This window comes from Callospermophilus lateralis, chromosome 2, assembly GCF_048772815.1.
Source record: "Callospermophilus lateralis isolate mCalLat2 chromosome 2, mCalLat2.hap1, whole genome shotgun sequence".
NCBI classification, from domain to species: domain Eukaryota; kingdom Metazoa; phylum Chordata; class Mammalia; order Rodentia; family Sciuridae; genus Callospermophilus; species Callospermophilus lateralis.
In genome coordinates, this window is record NC_135306.1 from 103982578 (window position 1) to 104004190 (window position 21613).

The following is a 21613-nucleotide window of genomic DNA, read 5'->3' on the forward strand; positions in this document are numbered from 1 at the left end:
TATTATTTTGTATTAGATTTTTTATGTTTGGAAAGGTTTAATTTGCTTGAGGTTAGAAAAAATATCTAAATCAGCAGAGATGCTCCCTTATAACAAAATGAAGAATAATTTTTATTTAGTATTTTTATGATTGTGATAGCTTGTTTTAAGGTTAATCAAAATCATATCGCACTAAGATAATTCATAAATTTTTCTGTTGGCATTATAAACTTGTGAAGCAAGAGAACTGGATCATACATTGGAAAATCTGGATTCTAGAGTTTGTTATGTTATTACATAAAATTTCAAAATTTAGGCTCTTTACTGGTATTTATTATTTCTAATATTGCCATCTGTTACTTTATAGTGATAAGTGGTAAACAGTTTTTAAAAATTATTTGTGTGTGTGTTTTTGTATTTAAAAAACAGAAAAGGGGAGCTTGTAAAAAAAAGAATGTCTACTTCAACATTCTTTGTGGGGACACGTGCATGGAGTACCACATACATGTCATATGTTAAGGGCATCTGAGTGGTAAACCACTCCCCTTGTGCTAGGCTCATGAGCGGCAGACCGCTTACCCCGAAGGCACAGCCCTCGGTGTGAGGCCATGTGTTGCAGTCCCTGTGCTTACTCCATGGCCCACTCCTCAATTGGCCCCTGCAAAGATGGTTAGCAAGACATTGTCTTGGTGGCTGCCTATTATCTATTTAGCTACTGTCAGAGATCCTTTTGAAGATCTATGTAAGATAGAAAATGAAAAGTGGGGTAAGGGAATACAAGCCTTCCCAGTCAACAAGGCCCTCACACAAGAGCGACCTGCCACTTGGTATCCACATACATTGGGTACCCTGAAGGAGTTAAAGAAGTCAGTAAGAGAGGATGGGTCCTGGGTGCTATTTGCAGAGCAAATGCTCAGATCACTCAGTTTTGAACTTAATTCCCCTCAAGACTGGGAAGACCTAGCCAGAACCTCTCTTGAGCCGGCATCATTTTTGAAGTGGAAGGCATTTTTCTATGATGACTGTGAACAGCAGGGAGATCATAACCACACCACAAATGTTAACCTCCCAGCTGAATATTTGCAGGGAGAAAGAATCTACAGTTCCCCTGCAGTACAAGCCACAGGCCCACCAAATTATTTTGATCAGGTGGGGCTCTGTGCTCTGAGAGCTTGGAGGAAGTTACCAGCTGGGGGAGGGGCAGTTTCTAAACAGGGCTTAAGGCAGAAAGTCACCGAAGACTTGCCACAATTTATTGACAGAGTAAACAAGGTGGTAGAAGGAAAGGTATCTCATGAAAAAGCTAGGGCAGCCTTAGCCAAGGAGTTGATCTGGGGGAAATTAAATAAGGAACATAGTCCAGCAGTGGTGCCAGTACACAATGGCACACTGGATGACTGGATTTTAGCCATTCAAGATATAGGGTCACAAGCAGCTCAAGCCTCTCTGTTGCCCTCAGCCATGGCAGTTGCATAAAAGCAAGTTTAAGGAGGTTTGCAAACAGCTAGTCAGAGACTGCAAAAAAAAAAGTGCACCCATTTTTCCAATTGGTCCTTTACAACCTGCTGGAGTGAATCCCCGAGAGTTAAAATCTAATGCTTTATGGCAAATGGATGTCACTCATTATGCTCCTTTTGGAAATTTAAAATATATTCTTATAGTTATTGATATCTATTCAGGCTGTGTATGGCCACAGCCTCCACTGGAGAAACCACAGAAATGGTCATCTCCCATCTCTTAAATGTTTTGGTTATGAATATTCCCATGTCTATTAAAACTGACAATGGACCAGCCTATACTAGCAAGACATTTCAAGCAATTTGTAATGATTGGCATATACAGCACTTAACTGGGATCCCCTATAACCCTTAGACTCGAGGCATCATAAACACACACACACACACACACACACACACACACACGGAATTAAAGACCATGCTACAATACAGAGGGGAGGAAACTATACCAATTGTCCCCTTGCAATGCCTTGAACAAAACCTTATTTGCTTTAAATTTTCTTTCAATTTCAGAATTTTCTACAGAAACAGCAGCCCATAAGCATTGGGCCCCCCTCATGGGGACCTCTCATCTCCTATGGTCTCATAAAAGGCTCCCATAACAAATGCATGGGATGGTCTGGGGCCCCTCCTAACCATGGGTTGAGGGTTTACATATGTTAACAGGAGCCTCACCGCAACTGGGTGGCTGTCAGAAAAGTTAAGCCCTGGACTCCCAAAATACCAACCAAGAAGATAAAGGAACTAACTCTGGAGGATAAATCTCACAAACAAAGGACTCAAGGATACAAACAAACCTCACGTAAAGTAACCTAGGGTGATATTAAAGGTGCTGTTGACCAAGCCACCAGATTGTCCCCTTTGCCTGGTGGCAACCTCATTCCTGGGCCTATGATGATGATTCTATTTTGTGCAGTGCTCACTGCTAACAGTGAAGCCTCCCATCAGGTAAACTGGGCTTTGGTCACTAGGCAACCATCTTTAGCTGTTGTTAATTGGAAAGGGGATTTATCTAAGTTCTTCTGTAATAATTCCAACCTTATTGATCCTCAGTTATCCATCCAGGAGGTGATGGTACCCTGAAATACCAGCATTTCTATACCTACTCTGCTCATTTATTTCTCTAAAGTAGATAATGAAACCTATAATCCAGATAGTCCCCTCTGTTTTGCTCTTGCCAATGAAACTATTATGGATAACTATAATAAGTCATATGTTGGCCTGTCTCTCACTGACCTTAGAATTATAGTTAATGCTACCTATAGCCATAGACTCCACCATGGCAAATGCAAGAAACCCTTGCTGCCAACATGCCCAACAATGCTTTTTGGAAAGCTCCCCTCGGATAATGATGGCATCCCATGGAATCAATGTGTCACTGCCTTACCTTATCTCCTTGGTAAGAGGAATTTCTCTGGGGAAGAACAACATCTATGCACCTGAGTGGGTGCAGCTCCCTGGAATGTAACTGATATTCCTCAAAGCTATATGAGCTACTGCAGTAACTGCTACACGGGACAAGCCATTACCAACCATTATGCAGGAAATCAGTATTGCGTGATAGATATCATGCCAATATTTCTGACTGCTAGACCCATCAAATGAGCAGTAGCTGGCTGGATGAATGGACTAATAATGAGCTCAGACCCTCACCATGGATTTGCTTTTATGCCAAATTATACCCATACCCACTGTACTCAAGCTTGTGTTATGCCACCCTTTGCCATGCTAATCATCAATGGTACTTTTGGCATAAATATCACTCATACAGAGATCCCTTGTGCATTCAACACATCCTGCTGGCTCACAAATTGTCTAACCTTTGCTATGAAAGCTAAACATATATTTATCCTCAGAGTGCCCCCTGTGTAATCTGACTTCCAGTGAACCTGTCTAGAGAGTGGAAGAGTCCGGGGGACATGGAGATGGAGAATCTTCTGAATGAGATCCTGCACAGGACAAGGCATGCAATTAGCCTCATCATGGCTGGGATTACTGCCCTGGTTGCCACCATCACTGCCACAGCCACTGTGGCTTATTCACTCACTCAGAGTACCCAGACTGCTCAGACTGTAAACAAGTTGTCTACTGCCATGGCAGAAGCCTTTGCTGTTCAAAATGACTTGAATAAACTGTCCCAAGCTGCTATTTTAGTCATTCAGCAAGAACAAGACCTCCACCAGGAACAACTAGATATTCTGTTTATGTTGCAAAGGCTCACTTGTGACCCTGAATTTCATTGCATTTGTGTCACCCAATATCTGTATCTGAAAATGTAACCTTACACTTCTCCAGTTTTTCTCAGTATATGAAGGGTGCTTGGGACGCTAACTATGTTATGATTATGCATAACCTTACCAAGGCAATTGTCAAAAATCAATGAGACTAAGATCTATCTTGACAACCTCATCTTTCTTCCAGGGATTAACTGAACATTGGAAAAACCTGATAGCCAAATTAACTAATTCTTAAAGTGGAATTACCCTGGCCTTGCTGTTTATGACAGTGATAAATTTTTCTTGTGTTTTGTGAGATGCTTGTATAACCATATAAAGACCATCGAACAGCAATGCTGGCTGAAGTCCTTGCAGCACAGTCAGAGGGGTGAGATGTGGGGACAAGTGAATGGAGTACTGCATACATGGCATATGTTAAGGGCGTCTGAGTGGCAAACCACTCCCCCCCCCCATAGGCGCATGAGTGGCAAACCACTTACCCTGTAGGCACAGCCCTGGGTGTGAGGCCATGTGTTATAGTCCCTGTGCTTGCTCCAGGGCCCACTCCTCGACTGGTTGCTGCAAGGACAGTTAGCAAGACATTGTCTTGCTGGCTGCCTATAATCTGCTTAGCTACTGCCTGAGTTTATATACATTGTAAATGTGCAATAAAATCAGACCCGCTTCCACCTTCGTTTCCAGAGGTCTTGATTAGTGACTCCTCAGCCACTCTCTTCTCTACCCTGTTCCGTGGACCTCCTCACTGGATGTGGACCTCCTCACTGGATGAGAGAGAGCCCATGCAATTTGTCTCCCAAAAGGCAGGTGAAGGAAAAAGAAAGAAACATATAAGTGTTTAAAACTAGAGGGACTGTTTGGGTTTTCTGATTAGCAGAATATTTAGAGTCATAACAACCTTACTCTAACAGATGAATATGTTTTTTTAAAAAATTTACATTACATATAGGAGAAAATGGAGCCACTGTTTACATTGTATTAGTTAACATTAGATATGTTTCATATTTAAATCCAATTGTTGCTTTTTGAAAGGAACATTTGTGTATCAATGATTTTTGAAATTTGCAATATTGTTCATTTGATTTCTATCAAAAGTGGAACCTCACTTCTTGTGAAAAACAATCACAGCGTCTGTTATAATTTGAATCTTGAATGCCCTTCCCAAAACTAGCATGTTGAATAGAACTAGAGGCACTACTGGAAAGGGATGGAGACTCTAGAAGTTGGACCAGGTTGGAAGAGGTGGGTAGCCTGGGCCACGTCTTTGAAGGCAATATCTTGTTCCAGACCCCTTCCCAATCTCTTTCTCTCTCTCTATCTCTCTGAGTTCCCAGAAACCAGCAGAGGAGCAGCTTTCCACTGTCATGCCCTTTTGCCTTGATGTTTCTACCTTGAAGCCAGAAGATGGCCATAAACTGAAACCTCTGAAACACTGAGCCAAATTTTTCTTTACTCTCTGAAATTGATTATCTCAGAATTTTTTCACAGCACTGAAAAACTAATGAATACATTCTTTCTTTAGAAATTCTTAGACACCACATTGCAATTCCCTGGTTACTGGCATGAGCTGCCACTGAACCTTTTAATAGTTTCTAATAGTGCATTCCACACTCTGTGATGACTTAAAGATTCTTATTGGAGAACTGATTTTTAGTCACCTGTTGATGGGCAGAAATTGAAGAAAAGAAGAAAGCAAAAACAATTTTATTACAAAGCACTATTTTATTTTACTTCTAAAATACAAATTACTTCCTCCCTCTCCTACTTTTTTCTCTCTTTTTCTCTTCTCTCTTTCCTTCCTTCCCTCCTTTCCTCCCTTCCTCCCTCTTTCTTTCTCTGTAATATTTATTTCATTCATCTGTCCAAGGGGAGTTAATGTGGCTTATAAGAAAAGTCATAAATAACTAGTAGAAAAATATAAATAGAGGAAATAATATAGAAAAAGAGGAAGAGAATTATATTTATTACACAATTTAGTATAGTTTCTAGAAATAAAACCTACCTGTTTTACCCTTAGCATTATGGAACACAGAAATTAGAGGAAGAAAAATAGCTTATATTGTTTGTTTTATGAGAAAGGAAGAAACTTCCCATGGGAGGGAAATTTATTATTCCTATTTGAATTTAAATAATTTTAGTTTGGTTTTTCTTTATAGACACAGAGATAAATCAACATCTTTTTTTAAAGCCAAATAGCAAACTATTTACTTTCAATAGGAGTTTTTTATTTTTTAATCACATTTTACAAAACAAAAATTCTTACTTTGTGTATCTAATGAGAAGCAATATAGACTCATATCTTTCCAGAGGTCTAATAATGCAATGAAAATATCTAGGTCCAAAGGAATCCGCACAATAAAAACCTCTCAAAATCACACAAGACTCTATTCCAAGAAGATATTACCTTAAATGTTAGTTAACTTAGTTTCAATTTTGTGGTTGCTTGCTGGAAATTGGAGTTCACACTCTAAAAGAAAAAAGACAGAATTCTGATGTTATGTATTAGCCTTTCTTCAATTTTTTTCTCTCACTCTCTTTTTCCTCACGATATATAAGAGAGTACTTTTAACCAAGACCATGAGGAGACAGATGTGTTTTAATTCTTTCAATTATTTAAATAACTGAGAAATGTTTTGGGGTACAATTGTGCTGAGACAGAATTCATACAGCATAAGTACAATGTCAAGTAGCAACATTATCAGTTCTATTTCATTATAAACATGGGGGGAAAAGATGGACCTGAATATTAAAATACTGAGAATAAGAGGTAGATTGATTCAGAGTATATTTTATTTCAATATGTTTTGAGAACTGCAGATGAGAATTTGTCCTATGATACGGAAAATCAGACTTCATCATAAAAAGCTTTAGAGTCTTTTATTTATTTCTTATTTATTTTTCCAGAGCAAGACTTCTCTTGGGAAATACATTCCTCAGGGCTGATTTTACGTCTTTATTCCTCAGGCTGTATATAAGCGGGTTCAGCATGGGAGTCACAAGGTTGTTCAAGATCTGAACGACAGCACCCATCAGGGGCCTGGGGTTGGGCTGTAGGTAGATAATGATGACTGGCCCATAGGCACAAAGAATTGCAGCCAGGTGAGCACTGCAGGTGGAGAATGCTCGTTGCCTGCCCTCTGTTGAACGTATTTTGGATATGGAGATCCCAATGCAAGTGTAGGAAACAAGGATGAGAAAAAAGCAAACGAGAGACAAAAGACCAACATTTGTAAAACCTACTCTCTGAGCCAGAGATGTGTTCTCACAGGCTAGAGGTAGCACTGCAGGTATATCACAGAAGTAATAGCCCACCTCGTTGGAGCCACAGAAGGGTAACTGGAAGGTGAGGGAGGTTAGGATAATGGCATGGACACAGCCACCCATCCAGGTCCCTGTGGCCAAGACAGAGCACACTCTGTGGTTCATGATGACCATGTATCTCAAGGGAAAGCATATGGCAACAAAGCGATCATAGGCCATCACTGTGTACAGGAAACACTCAGTGCAGCCCAGGAAATGGTAGAAGAAGAGCTGAGCAGCACAGCCCCGGAAAGAGATGCCATGTTCCTGCCCTGAGAGGTACAACAACATCTTGGGAGCAGTTGTGGAAGAGAAACCCAGGTCAAAGATGGAGAGGTTTCCCAAGAAAAAGTACATGGGAGTGTGAAGCCGAGAGGAGGAGATGATAGCAGTGAGAATGAGCCCATTTCCCAGGAGGGTACACAAATAAACTAATGAGAACACGATGAAAAGGGCCATCTCTAGGCCCTCTGTCTCAGGGATTCCCAGCAGGATGAATTCGCTCACCATGGTTTGATTTCTCATTTTTATAGAAGAATCAATTCTTGGTTGTCTGTAGAAAGAAAGCTGTGGTTAAATTTAATATGTATGTAAATTTGTTCTGTTTAGATGGGTGCAATGAAATGGAGAAGAAAATTATCTAGATATTTAGAGAGTGATGCTTTCTGAAAAAATTGTCTTTATCTGCCCACATCTCCCAAGATGGGAATACCCTTCCACAGTGCAGTTTCCAGTAGCAGGTGGCACTCATGAACAATCCCACTCAGCCTCATAGGTCTATTCTCCTATCTTCCATTCTGCATACACGCTGTTAAATTGCATTAATTCAATTGTTCCTTTGTGACACTTGTGGAAACCACACATGCAAAAGATACAGTATTATTTCAGTGGTCTCATCTTCTGGAGTCCCTGAAATTAGTGCAGATGAGTGACTGGTAGCATCCACCTCAGGCTCCAAAGTCTGTAATTCTTTAAGCAGGTCCAAGTTAAACAACACTAGTTTTGCACCAGTAGGAGACACAGGGGAGAGGGTAGTAAAAACACCTTTACAAGTTTTATAAATTGAAAACCTCAAAATTTTTTATTGTTTTATGTTTTCCAACACAGTAAGATCTTTATATTATAGATCGCTCCATGGATTCTAAAAAAAATGCCTAAGACCCTATCAATATCTACTATCGCTCTCTTTCTCTATCTCTCTCTCTCTCAAACGCACACACACACACATACACAAATCTATATGTGTTTGTGAGGAAAGCCAAGATAAAAAAAAAAATAAAGGTAAACTGGGCATGGTGTCCCAGCCCTGTAATCTCAGAGGCCCAGCATGCTGAGGCAGGAGGATCATGAGTTCAAAGCCAGCATCAGAATTTTAGCAAGGCAATAAGCAACTCAGTGAGACACTTTCTTTATTTTTTTTCTTTCTTTAAATAAAATACAAAAACAGGGCTGAGGAGGTGGCTCAGTGGTTAAATGTCCCTGTGTTCAATCCCTGTACCAAAATATAAATAAATAAATAATAAACAAAGGCAAAACTTCAGGTACTCACATAGCAAACACTGTGCATAACTGGCTGGATCCGTTGAATGTTGTTTTTGTTTCCTCCCCAGTAGAAGAAAGAAGCTTCCCCTGCCTCAATTCCCAGCAGCCTACAGGTTGCTAATAAGGATCCTGAATTACTCTCTTTTTTAGCTACTTTCATGTAGAATGCCACATATCGAAGGGTACTCCAGCTCCCTTACAGTCATTTCCTGTCTGACTCCAGGAACTGCAACAATTCATAAACACAGGAGATTTTAATAAGCTTGCTTTCCTTTGGGAATTAATCCTTCAAGTCAGGAACCTCATTGTGCAAGAGTGCAATTAGCTACTTGGTATAATTGGAGCTCAGAAATGAGAAAGTGAGATGAAGAGAAAGAGAGAGAGAGATTATTATAATTTCCTTTGTAAAATATACTTTGTGGAATAAAAGGTTGATCTGTCACCTATATAGCACATACTTATGTACACATGTTTTTATTTAGTGCTTTTTTATGTGCTAATGTTTTTAATAGATCATTCAAACATCATTTTACTCCACAATACTGCCTGAAATGACCTATAGCAACAGCAACTTCAGTAGCTGAGAGAATTAAAGAAATTGATGAAAAGCTAGGCCCAGGAAGTGTGGGAACAAGGGCAGCTCCAGGGCCATTAGCAGTAGAGTTTTGTGGAGCAGCCTTAGAGCAAGGCTGTGCAATGATTCAGGTTCCATGGTCTCATCCTCTGGAGTCCCTGAAATTAGTGCCCTCTGCTTTTGTGGAACTCAACTTAAAATTCTGTACAATGTCCTTGGTTAAGTCATATGCTTGCCCTGTGTTCAGGGTCCAAGGTTCAGGGGAACAAATATGCGCTCAATAGTATGGACAGGGGATACTGCCTAGATAGACAAGTAGAAAATATGCTGAAGGGCCAATAAGAGTTTGAAGCTATTACTTGAAATGTCTGCCTTATGTACTGTGTGGCATATATTGTGGCTTCTATATTAAAATGTCATGAATATTCAATAAATATTGGGTAGAGGGTACCAGACCTAATTCTTCAATGAAAACAATTATACATTAGTTTATTTACATGTACATGAATTCCACTTATTCCAACAAATATCTAGAGTCCAATTTATGACATATATTAATCACTTGCTAAGAGAGACAGACAAGTGAACTGTAAAATGGGTTAGACATATTCCCTTGCCTCAAGAAATGTAAACTATCTCTGGGAGAAACAGCATCGTACAGTCTTATTTAGATCTCAAAATTCTGATGAAATCTACAGAGATAGGAAAAAGTAAGTAATAAAGAAAGTTTTTGTTGTTTTTGCTGCTGCTGTTGTTTATAAATGCCCCAAATCAAGGAAGGAGCTAGCCTTTGGCTTGTTTTTCAGGACTTTTGTCCATGAAGTTTCTGATCAAGTTTTAGTGCTTATAGGATGTTTAGGTAGTTACACCACTCTGAAAACATCTCAAATCTGGAATCATTAAAAATTAATAAAATTAAAATTTAAAACATTATTAAAAATTAATAATGTTTTCTTACACACTAAACAAATGATAAAAGATAAAAACTAGATACTTTTATCTTTCTTTCTTTTTTTTTTTCCCTTTTCAGTATGATACAGGGAACTCAGGGCCTGGCACATGCTGGGCAGGCACCTTACCTCTGAGCCATACCCCCAGTCCAATTCTTGATTATCTTTAAATTTTGGAGTACCATGACTGGCATGAAGAATTATTTTTTATGAATAAAGAGATAATTCATATACTTGTGACGAGCAATCAAAATTTCTTTAAATTTATATTAGCTAAAATTTAGGAAGGCAAATAAAATAGACTATGTTAGATGTTCACTTTAGAACCAAGGTGGCATGTGCTAAAATACTGTGATTGTCACAGTGATAATATATCCACATCTCAAAAGGTCCAATGTTCTCAGTGATGATACTTATTACAGATTTAGTAGTCATCAGAGGGTAATGGGACAGAATTTGATAAAATAACAAAAGGTCTCTTATTTGTGCTTAAAGTTCTCATCTTCAGAAAGCAACAAGATATTCCAAAATTAACATAAGCAAAAAAGTAAAATTGCAAGTTGTTTTTTATCTGCATTTTTAAGCAAAGTTTTGCTATTTGTGTCAAATAGATTTTGTATGTGTCTAGAACACATCAAATACTAATTTTTAAGGAATTATTACTATTTAATTGAGAAAATGTAGATATATTTATGTAGTACAATATGATGTTTCCAATTAGGTATATCTTATGAAATGATTAAATCAAGCTAATTAATATATGGCTTACCTTTTTTTTTGTAGTGAAAACAACTTAAAATCTACTCTCAACAATTTTAAAGGCTACAATACAATTTTATTAACTCTAATCATAGTATTGTGTAATAGATCTCTTGAACTTGTTTCCCCTGTTTAACTGAAATTTTGTATCCTTTGATCAATATTCCCTTTTAGCAAGCCCCAGTCCTTGATAAACCCTTTCTACTCTCCACTTCTATGAGTTCAGATTTTTTATATTCCCCATACCAGAGAAAATGCACAGTATTTGTCTTCCTCTGCATATCTTATAAATAAGATCCCTGAACTACAGAATTTTGAGATACTTGTTCAGGAAAAAAGGAGAACAATATTCACAAGATCAAAAAAAAAAAAAAAAAAAAAAGAAGAAAAGAAAAAAATACAACTGTCAAAGTGCAAAAGCCTGGCATTAGCCTCATCTGATAGCATCAGAGCAGATGTTTATTTACTTAAATTTCTATGTCTGACAGTACACTAAATACCAGATTTCAATTCTCTTATCTGGATGGGCCTCCCACAGATGCCCTCTGGGAATACCTACAAGGTAGGAACCAACAGAGGAGAGCAACAAATGGGTAGGAGAATAATAAACCCCACTCAGTGGCTTTAGAACATTTTCTTGTAAATGAGTTTAGGTATAATGAAGAAGCAACGTAATTACTACTACACCACTGGGTTTTGAAATGACTCTGCTTTTTTTCCTCAAGAATAATTACTCTGAACGTTTTTCCACTTCAACATTTTAGATTTTATCATTTGCACTTGAACCCCAGTCTGAAATATTCTTTCCTTCCTCCTGAAAACAGCTTTTTAAAAAGTAAATGTTACAAACCCATTGCAAAATAATAAAGAAACACACACAAAAAGTAAGTTATTCAAATCCCCACAAATAGGATTAAATATTTTAACATTTAGGTGGACATTGTTTCCAAATATATGTCCATTTATACACGGACAATTTGTATTGGGATAAAATAATGTGTAAGTATTCACAACCTCTGTAAGTGATGGTGTGGCTCAGGCCAGGGAGATAGAATACATCTGGGGACAAGTTAGAGATGGGAACAACAAAAATAGATAGAAATCCCAAGAAGAAGTACATGAGAGTTTCAAGAATAGAGGAAGAAAGGAATGCTATAAAAATCAGTCATTTCCAAGCAGAGTGAAGAGGTAGATGACAAAGAAGATACCTAAGCGCAAAGTTCTCAGTCCCTCCATCTGAGGTATTCCCAGGGGAGCGAACTCATTGAGCACAATGTGATTTGGTGACAATGAGTGTACTGGTATTGTGTCTGTCACAATCACACTCCACCTTTCTATTTTTGTGCTCTTTGGAAAAGTCACATCTTATATAAAGATGCAAATATAGTATATTTAAACATTTCTAACTGTGCAATTTATGAAACCTTAGAGTCACAAAACTAAAATCTTTAAATATAACATTTGTGTGTTTTCTGCATTGTAAAAATTTGTATTTAAAAAGAGTATTTATGGTAAGAATACTTAACATTGATCTAATTTCTTAACAGATTTGAAAGTATACTATACAGTAATGTCAGATACAGAAGAATATGTTCATAGCTGTATCTCTAGAATACCATATTCATCATTATTTATTTATTAACAGAATCAAATTTTCAAATGCTCTAAAATGATTGCATTTGAGCAAAAACAAATTTAAACCATTTTTAATAACCCAAGACAGCAATTGTTGCATCGAATTTGTTTTTGGCCAAATGAAAAGAATTTAGATATTTGTTAATATATCATGTGGCCTAATTCTTCATATAGGATAGATAGGGTGGGTATCGAACGTCTTCACACTTGCTTGCAACTGATCATCTTCTATTGTTGGAGTTAAAAACTGTACCTCCTGCCTTTGTAGGACTTCAAATGGTTTCATGATCCCTCTGAAGCATCATTTATAATATATTCTAAAGCAGGAACTCTCTGAGCATAAGCAATTAAATACTGAATGTTCAGGGAGTTTGGGAATTACAAAATAGTGCACAGTCATCAAGTTTCTTTTCAAGATATTGGATATCAAAAAGTTTTGGAATCCTTCCTGACCATACCATTTTTCTGTGTTGGGTTCATATCTCATTGACACCCTTTGTTCTCTATAGATGTCAGGATTTTCCTGTCTGTTCTGTGAATATTTTCAATTTCTACTTATTTCCTTACTTCTTGTGGTTCTCATCTCCCATGAGCCAGAAATTAATCATAAGGTGACACTGGATTTAAGAGAGACTGGAAAACTGGAAAACGTTTTATTTTCACATAGCCATAGACCTGGCTTCACTTAGGATACCTACTAATAAGAAAAGAAGGTGAGGATCAATGTTCGAAAATACCTAGCAAGGCCAAAGCACAAGACAGACTTTCATGTGGAGATTCCTCATCTGAAGTAGCCTCTATTGGTTCTGTAACATACTACACTGATGTATCGCATAAAGGGGTTTCTGTCCACAGGTAGTAGCACATCTTTAGTGGTGTCCAATAAAAGAATTATAAATCTGAAAGATTTCTATTTCCCTGTAATGTCATACCCGTACCTAATGGGTATAATACAGGATGCATCATATGTCATGCTGTATAAATGAATCTATTGTGCTGCCAGTCACATACAAGAAGGGCACAATAAATTATGGAAGCTCATAGTATTTGACAGAGATGAGAAATGACTATGTTATTGATTTATACATTTACCATACTATATTCTTTACCATTGTTTATAGTGTACAACTATAAAAACCATTTTAAAAAAGAAAAACTTACTGTATACCAGCAGGAGCCTCATACATCTTATGTTTGATGCATATCTTGATTATATCAAGAAACAATGTTCTGTAATTGACCTGGACTTTTGGGACTGTCTTAGTACACTTTTGATTACATAATAAAGAAAATGCCTAATGAAACATGTTTCAGAATATGTTACATAGCTGAGCCATACATGATGGTTTTAGTTTCTGGAAGCACTTTCACTACCAGATATTGACTTCTTTACTTATTTGTTTGTTTATTGATTTTTTCCTCCATTTACAATATAAGCTCAAAAGGGGGAATTTGTTCTTTTTTTTCTTTTTTTTTCCAAATGCCAATGTGCAGAATAGTGTCTTCTGTTTTGTATAGAAGTCCAGTAAATACATGTTGTCTGAAAGAATGAATCATGTGTTTCTCTAATAAAAGTTTGATCATTGGATACATTAAATATTTGATCTGAAAAGTGTAAAACTATTGACTGTATTTGAACAAATGTGAATAAACTCAAAATATAATGCACCCATACTTTAATAAATATAAAGGTCTGTTTACTTGTTATTGTGCCAGGTTTAGGTCATTTCACCTTTTATATTTACACTAACAGCAACATATGTGTGTTCCATGATTCTGTCCTTCCAACCAAATTTTGTGTCTGGTCTGCATTAGACTGCAAATTCTATGCTTGTGACTCAGCTAGATCCGAGGATGAATGCTGCTCATTTTTCCAGATTTTTTCTCCTGTTGCCAGAAAATTTACCCAATAAGTGAAGATGTAGCTGAGGAAAAAAAGTATGTATATATGTATATATACATATATATACATATATATATAATATGTAATATTTATAAAATATGTAAATATTATATATATATGATTTCTATCCAGAGAAATAGACCATCCCCTATCATAATTAGTTTGTCATATATAATAGTAATATGTCTGTATTATTGCTTACTACTGATAAAACCAAATTTGTTCTTGTTCTTATGCATTGCTTTTAGGACTTATGGATGGGAAGAAAATTGTGGCAAAATTACAGGACAAGATGGAGGTACAGGAGATGGGTTCTTTGTCTTCTCCCTTCCTTTAATGATTAATGTGAACTCTTTAAGATCTCATTCAAATGTGCCTTCACAAAAAGTGCTGGTGTTGGATTCTTTACCCTCCACTCACATCTAAATTCTGATTTTCCTGAAATCATTTAGGGATAAATCAGTTAGAGGCATTCAAACTCCAGCTGTGAAATTGAGAAGACCCTTTAGTTTCTTTCTCTAACAGTCTTTATTTTCTGCAGTCCTGTCTTTTCATTTGTTGTTACCTTTCATTCCATCCCTACTATTTTCCTTAGGCCCCACACAACTATGAGGGTGTCATATCCCAGGGTCAGGAGGCCTACTTATTGGAGGAGGACTCATACTCCAGTTCTGTTGCAATGTGGGGAACCTCCAGCCTGGGTCAAAGGTGGAGCTCACCCTGAGGTATGTTCAGGAGCTGCCCTTGGACGCTGATGGGGCCCTGCGCTATGTGCTCCCAGCCATGCTGAATCCTAGATACCATCTCTCTGGTGAGACCTTCTCCCCTTTTAATACTGGGGTGGCATAATAGGAAATTTTTTCTTCATTTTAGTCTGTGCCAAAACTATTAGAAAGGAAAGCAGAATGAAAGTAATTTTTTGTAGAACATCTTAAAGATAGTTGCCTTGATATGAAAACTCCTCTAGTCCCCTTGGAGGAACTGTCCTGCACACTCAGCATGGTTGCCACCATCAGCTCCCAGCATGGCATCCAGAGGGTCCACTCCAACTGTCCCTTGAGTGCTGTTAAGTTCCTTGCAGATGATCAGACTTCTGCTCAGGTAATCAGTAAGAGAGGACTGTTGTTGCCAGGACCCTATTCCTTGGGTCCTGACTTTGTCCAGCCCTTCCCAGGTGGTCCTTACTTTTCCCTATTAACCCAGAGTGGGATGCACTGTGCTCCCTCCTCACCCAGGTTTAATGTGCTGAGTCTTCTCCTGATTCTCCCTCTGCTTCTGGTCATTGTCACTGGTGGAGGAAGCATGTGGCCCTCAGCTCTGTCCTCAGCTCCAGGCAACAAAGAGTGATGGTTCTAACCTGACTCCCTTGATAATCCTCAACTCAGGTTTCCTTGGCTGAAGGACACAAGTTTAACAGGGACATGGAACTCCTGGTTTACTACAGGGAGGTGCACAGCCCCTGAGTATCTGAGGATATGGGGATGCCTGAGAAGAGGCCAGGTACTTTTTTTCTCCTTTTGTACTCCCCTTTTGGCAGATGACTGTCTTAGAATCAGTCTCAAATATCCCCACTTCCATTTTCTATCCAGTAGCAGCTAAACCTACTATAGAAATATTGAAAGAGCTTCACTGCAGCACACAAAGAGATTGTCTTGGATGTACGCTGTGGCATTGTCTTATAGGCAAGGTTAAGCAGTAGATAGTTAGATGAATAATGTGAACAAATAATTCATAACAGAAAATACAGGCATTTATACACATGCAACAGTGATCAGTCTGAACATAAATGCAAATAAAAATGAGCATATGACAATAAATATTTTTAAATGTCAAAGATTTGCAAATATAATGCTTCATGTTTCAAAAGATATAGTGAATATGGCACTGTCATAGATTACTGTGAACAAAATGTTTTGTGTCAATCTTTTCAAGACAAATTTTGCCATATATAGCTAAATAAATGCTCAATTTGGTATCTGCAATTTTTGGAATGTTACCTAAGGAAATAAATCTAAATACAAATAAAAATATGCACTGGATACATTTTAATAACAATTATAATATCATCAAGTGTTAAATGATTAAAATTATTTCATTCACTATGCTGTGTCCTTATTAATATGATAAGTTAATATGTAGCTACTGAAATATTATACATGGGCATCTTGGAATAATTTGGAAGAAAGGCCTCCATGTAACTGGAAGTAAGTTATAAGTCATACAAGCAGGTTACCCCTATAAAATAACATATGCCATAGGAAAAAACATTTTTAAAAAAGGAAGTATGAACATAGTCATTGGGATTAGATTAAGACAATGTTTGGTTTCTTAATTTCTTTTTTTAACCCAGTGAATAACCCTTATTGATAGATTCTTCATACCTACATATAATATTCCTGACATTCTTTTTTTTAAATTGTGACAAATAATAAAATTTAACACTTTAAATATTTCAAGTGGACAGTTCTGTGACTTTAATTAATTCATCTTTCACCACAATCAACACTATCCATTTCTAAAATTTTATAATGCCCTAATTATTAATTTCTAAACTGTTTAGTGTCTTAGTAAGTTCAGTTTCTTACTTTTCCCTACTTTTTCTTATTATCTAAATCTTTCTGAACACATATGTGCTTTTGCTAATAACAAAAATTGGTACAACCAAGTCAGTCTATTGTTCTCTTGGCCTTCCTGGATGCCTGTACTGGGGTGAAGCAGCCATAAAGTATTCTTAGAAAGATACTGCCACTCAGCAGCATTTTCCACATGGTTGGAATGGAGACATTGTTGGGGACAGTGACATGGTTGGGACTAGACTCATGCTTATACATATACAACCGCTGTGCAGACAGTTCTCTGGAGTCAGTTTCCACAAGCCATCCCAGGCTCTCATTACTGATGTGTGGCCAAGGTAATTTCATACACTTGAGCTTGCAAAGTGGCATTCTTTGGGTGGCCTCACTTGGAAACCATAATTCCTTAGGGCCAGCTGTCCATGATGAGGTCCCAACCTCAAAAATGTTTGCTATAACCAGTTCATCTCTCATGAAGCTGCACTCTCTGCCTTGTACATTAGTTATCTTGTTTGATTCCTATTGGTGAGCTCTTTAGACCTGTGAAATATATTACTAGTGATTGGTTCTCAGAACATTATTTCATAATGTTCAATTTTAGAAGATAAGGATTGAGATCTCTGTCTCTTTTCTTGTCTGATATATTTCTAGGCCCATGCAGATGTTCTTATCTACTCCCATGGCCAGTTCTATAGCCCACAGAGGGACATCAAGGACATCCTTATCAGTCTCATGAATCTCTTCCAGCAATGACATTCAGGCGCAGCTTTGTAGCTCACATGTTTGGTCGAATTGATTTGCTGTACACTTACCCACAAGGAAGCAAATGAAATCTTGGAATGGCAACCTGGCTCAATAAAAACATTTTAGTGTTGTGCCACATGAATCATACCAGTACAGAGGGGAAAGCACAATACATCATTTTTTTAAAAAACTTAAAAGAATTTACTATATTAAGGAAATGATATCTTTTTAAAATTAAAATTTTAATTAAAAATAACTGCATAAAAATAACTTTTAGAAATAATTTTATAAAATTATTAAGAGTTCAATATGAGTTGAGTCCTCAGCTAAGTTTTATAAGGGTATTGTATCACTTAGCCAAAAAAAAAAATCATATGATGTAGGTATTATTACCTTGATTTTTCAGATGAGGAAACTGGGAATAGCAAGTAGTAAAGTTAAGATTTGAAACACCTGCTTTGAAAACAAGGAAGCAAAAAGAAAGAGAGAGAGAGAGAGAGAGAGAAAGAAAGAAAGAAAGAAAGAAAGAAAGAAAGAAAGAAAGAAAGAAAGAAAGAAAGAAAACAAGAAAGCAGAGATTTCTGGAGTTAAAGATAATTTGAAGGAAACTAAAGAGTTTTAGTAGACAATATACATGCAGTGCATACCATGTATCTGGTGGTGTTCTGAACAGTTCATATGTACTCAGTCCCATTCAACCTTTCTGACCTCTCAGGACAGTGCCAGCCCAACAATACCTAGGTGTCTCTTGTCACAGATAGGAATATATCTTACTCATCAAAACCAATGCTGCCACAGTCTGGCTGGGCACCAATCACGAGCCACTCAAGAGGAACAAACTTTATTTCTGAACTCCACCAACACACTCCACACACGCTTCCCAGGAACTCTCTCGAACACCAGGCGTCTCCTCCAGGAACTACCAGCTAGAAATCCCTCCTCCGGCACTTCCCCAACCAATACAAACTCTTCAGAAATCCCCACCAGAGTTCAACCAGAACTCTATGGGAACTCTGCGAGAACTTAAAAGTCATTATCTTAATGACTCGCTGGCGTCACCTCTCAACCACTACTTCTGGCAAAAATACCATGCATCATCCCGACTTGGCTGTGGCCCTCAACATCTCCCCCCTTCTGTTTAATTAAACAACAAGCAATGTGGCTTAGGGACCTTACCTGTTAGGCTGTCCATCTGATGAGCTGACCTCAAGGCGTCAGCCTCCTGTCTTAGGTTGGTACCACTGCAAATGGATCTTACCCGTTACAGACTACCAGTCCAGCATACAGCCATACTTGTGGATAGGCCTATGCACCAGTGGAGGGGAGTGAGGTTCTTTGCCTCATCTCTGTTGGCCCCCAAATTTGGCCTTTGCACCAGTGTGTGTGTGTGGGGTGAGGTTCTTTGCCTCACCTCTGTTGGCTCCCAAATTTTAGACCATCACTAGCAGAAGGGAGGAGGATACAGAAATGCCATGACACGAAGCCAATTGACGGCTCCTTTGGAAAAATAGTACCACCAATGACACCATCTGCAAAGATACGCCAGCACTACCACAATTCGCTGCACCAACAGATAGTTCACAATGCATACAAGTTATACATAGTCCAGGAAATTTCTGCAAGCAGTACCAAGCAGAGGAATCTATCAATATGTCCATTTCCTCCCAAAGTAAATTGACTCCTTGATTGAGCATTACTTGTTGAGTTATTATTCATCAATGCATCAGTTTATGCAGTTTACTGTGATAGCTATCGAAGAAGCTGTAGTTTGGTTTTATCTTTGTCTTCACCTGCACTGGGAGGAAGATAGGAATTCTGGCAATGATGGCTAAAAAGAAATTATGTAACATTCTAACAGGTACTAAGAAAGCAATTTTCTGAACAATTTACATTATCCTGAACAGAATTATTAAATATAATGAAAAGGAAAGGTGAAAGTAAACAAACAGATCTGTTAATCTCCTTTTTTGTTCACATATTAAAACAATTCTCAACAGCTGTTTATTCAATTTAAATTAAACCACTTAAATCAAGTGAATAAAGAAAAATATTTGGATCAATTTTTTCATGAGCGCTCCTCATATATGATATATGGACATACGCACATACAGAAATACAACACAAAACATAAGTGTGCACACATAACATACAACACATAAGACAATAGTAAAGCCCTTGTAGCTTTACACAGGTGAAATCTCCATTGCAATGTTTAAAAAGTCCACAGTCAAAAAAGAGAACTGATCAGAAAAACATTAACCTAGGTCTGTATGAGCTCAAAAAATAAAATAGAACTTCGTGATGTGGGAAAATGCAATAATAAAATAGATATTGAAAAAGACATCCTGATTACTACCTGGGTTTGAATCTTTTTTGGATATCTCATCCTTTTTCCTATAACTTGCATAATAGGTCTGAAGGTATTACCACAAGAAAGCCCCAAGGTTTTTTACATTTGAAATAGGTTTTAATGGTGTTCATATTTCATTAGCCTCCAGGCATGGGAGAATCACTGTTGCAGATGTAAGAATAGCCAAGCTGGAGCTCTGGATATCAGCTGTTATGGATTTGAGTCAAATCATCTTCTTTTTGGTCTGTAGAAATCACTTTGGTTAGTCTCTCTGGAATACAAATCGGCTGCTGTTCTCCCTGTGGAAACACACAAACAGAACCCCAACTCCAAACAATCACTGGGTCAGAACCTTTCCATTGTCCTGTTAGAATATCCTTCCAAAGTACCTTAGGCTTATGTACATTTTTTGAATACATATGCCTTTCCATAGCACTGAGCCCTGATGAACGCAAATTTAAAAAGTTTAGAGTAAAAAGGGTTATTTTAAGTTTATCTTTCGGGGATATATATCCCTTTCCAATTCCCTCTTTTTGCTTTAATAAGTACATTTTAATAGTTTGATGAGCTCTTTCAACGATGCCTTGTCCCAGTGGATTGTATGGAATTCCTGTTATGTGATTAATGCCAAATGATGAGCAAAATTGTTTAAAAGAGGTAGAGGTATAGCCAGGACCATTATCTGTTTTTAACTGTTTTGAAATGCCCACAGTGGCAAAATTTTTTAAGCAATGAGCTATAATATCTTTAGTTTTTTCTCCAGCAGAAAGGGAGCCCATCAAAAATCCGGAAGAAGTATCAACTGTAACATGCAAATATTTTAATTTACAAATTCTGGCAAGTGTGTGACGTCCATCTGCCATATATGGTTAGGTATCAGTCCTCTAGGATTGACTCCAAGATTAACTTGTGGTAAAAAGGTCACACAATTTTGACATTGTTTTATTATTTGTCTAGCTTGTTACTTAGTTATTTTAAAATGCTTTTGTAAAGTATTGGCATTGACATGGAAACTTTTATGAAAATTTGTAGCTTCTTCTAGTGTAGAGAAAATATGTATGTCATGTGTAGTTTTATCTGCTAAATCATTGCCCAAACTAAGGGCTCCAGGCAATCCTGTATGTGCCCTGATATGTCCTATAAAGAATGGATCTTTTCTGTCCCAGATTAGACTTTGTATAGTGAATAACAAGGAGAAAACAGTAGAGGAAGGGGAAATCCTACCAGCATCTTCAAGGGATACTATAGCATTAACTGTATACTGACTATCAGAATATAAATTAAATACAGAATCTTTAAACCTCACAAAAGCTTGTAATACTGTATTAAGCTTTACCTTTTGAGCTGATTGTTTGGATACTGAAAATGTAAAAGTTTGATCAGGGGTAACTACTGCTGCTGTACCATTATTTGACCCATCAGTGAATATATTTGGAGCATTCATGATAGGTGTTTTTCTTGTCATTTTTGGAAAAACTACAGGATGAGAAGACCAAAAAGAAAACAAAGGATTAGATGGTAAGTGGTTATCAAATGAAATATCAGATTTGCAC

The 21613-nt window shown here is 37.5% G+C and overlaps 1 protein-coding gene and 1 pseudogene across 1 annotated transcript; one reads left to right on the forward strand and one right to left on the reverse strand.

The window, feature by feature from the left end:
* The window catches only part of LOC143387018 (von Willebrand factor A domain-containing protein 5A-like), a 52981-nt pseudogene that overhangs the window by 21850 nt on the left and 9518 nt on the right, over positions 1–21613 (forward strand).
* LOC143392086 (putative olfactory receptor 10D4) lies at positions 6623–7555 on the reverse strand. The gene has a single exon (XM_076844937.2). It carries the CDS (start codon positions 7553–7555, stop codon positions 6623–6625), a length of 933 nt encoding a protein of 310 aa, XP_076701052.2.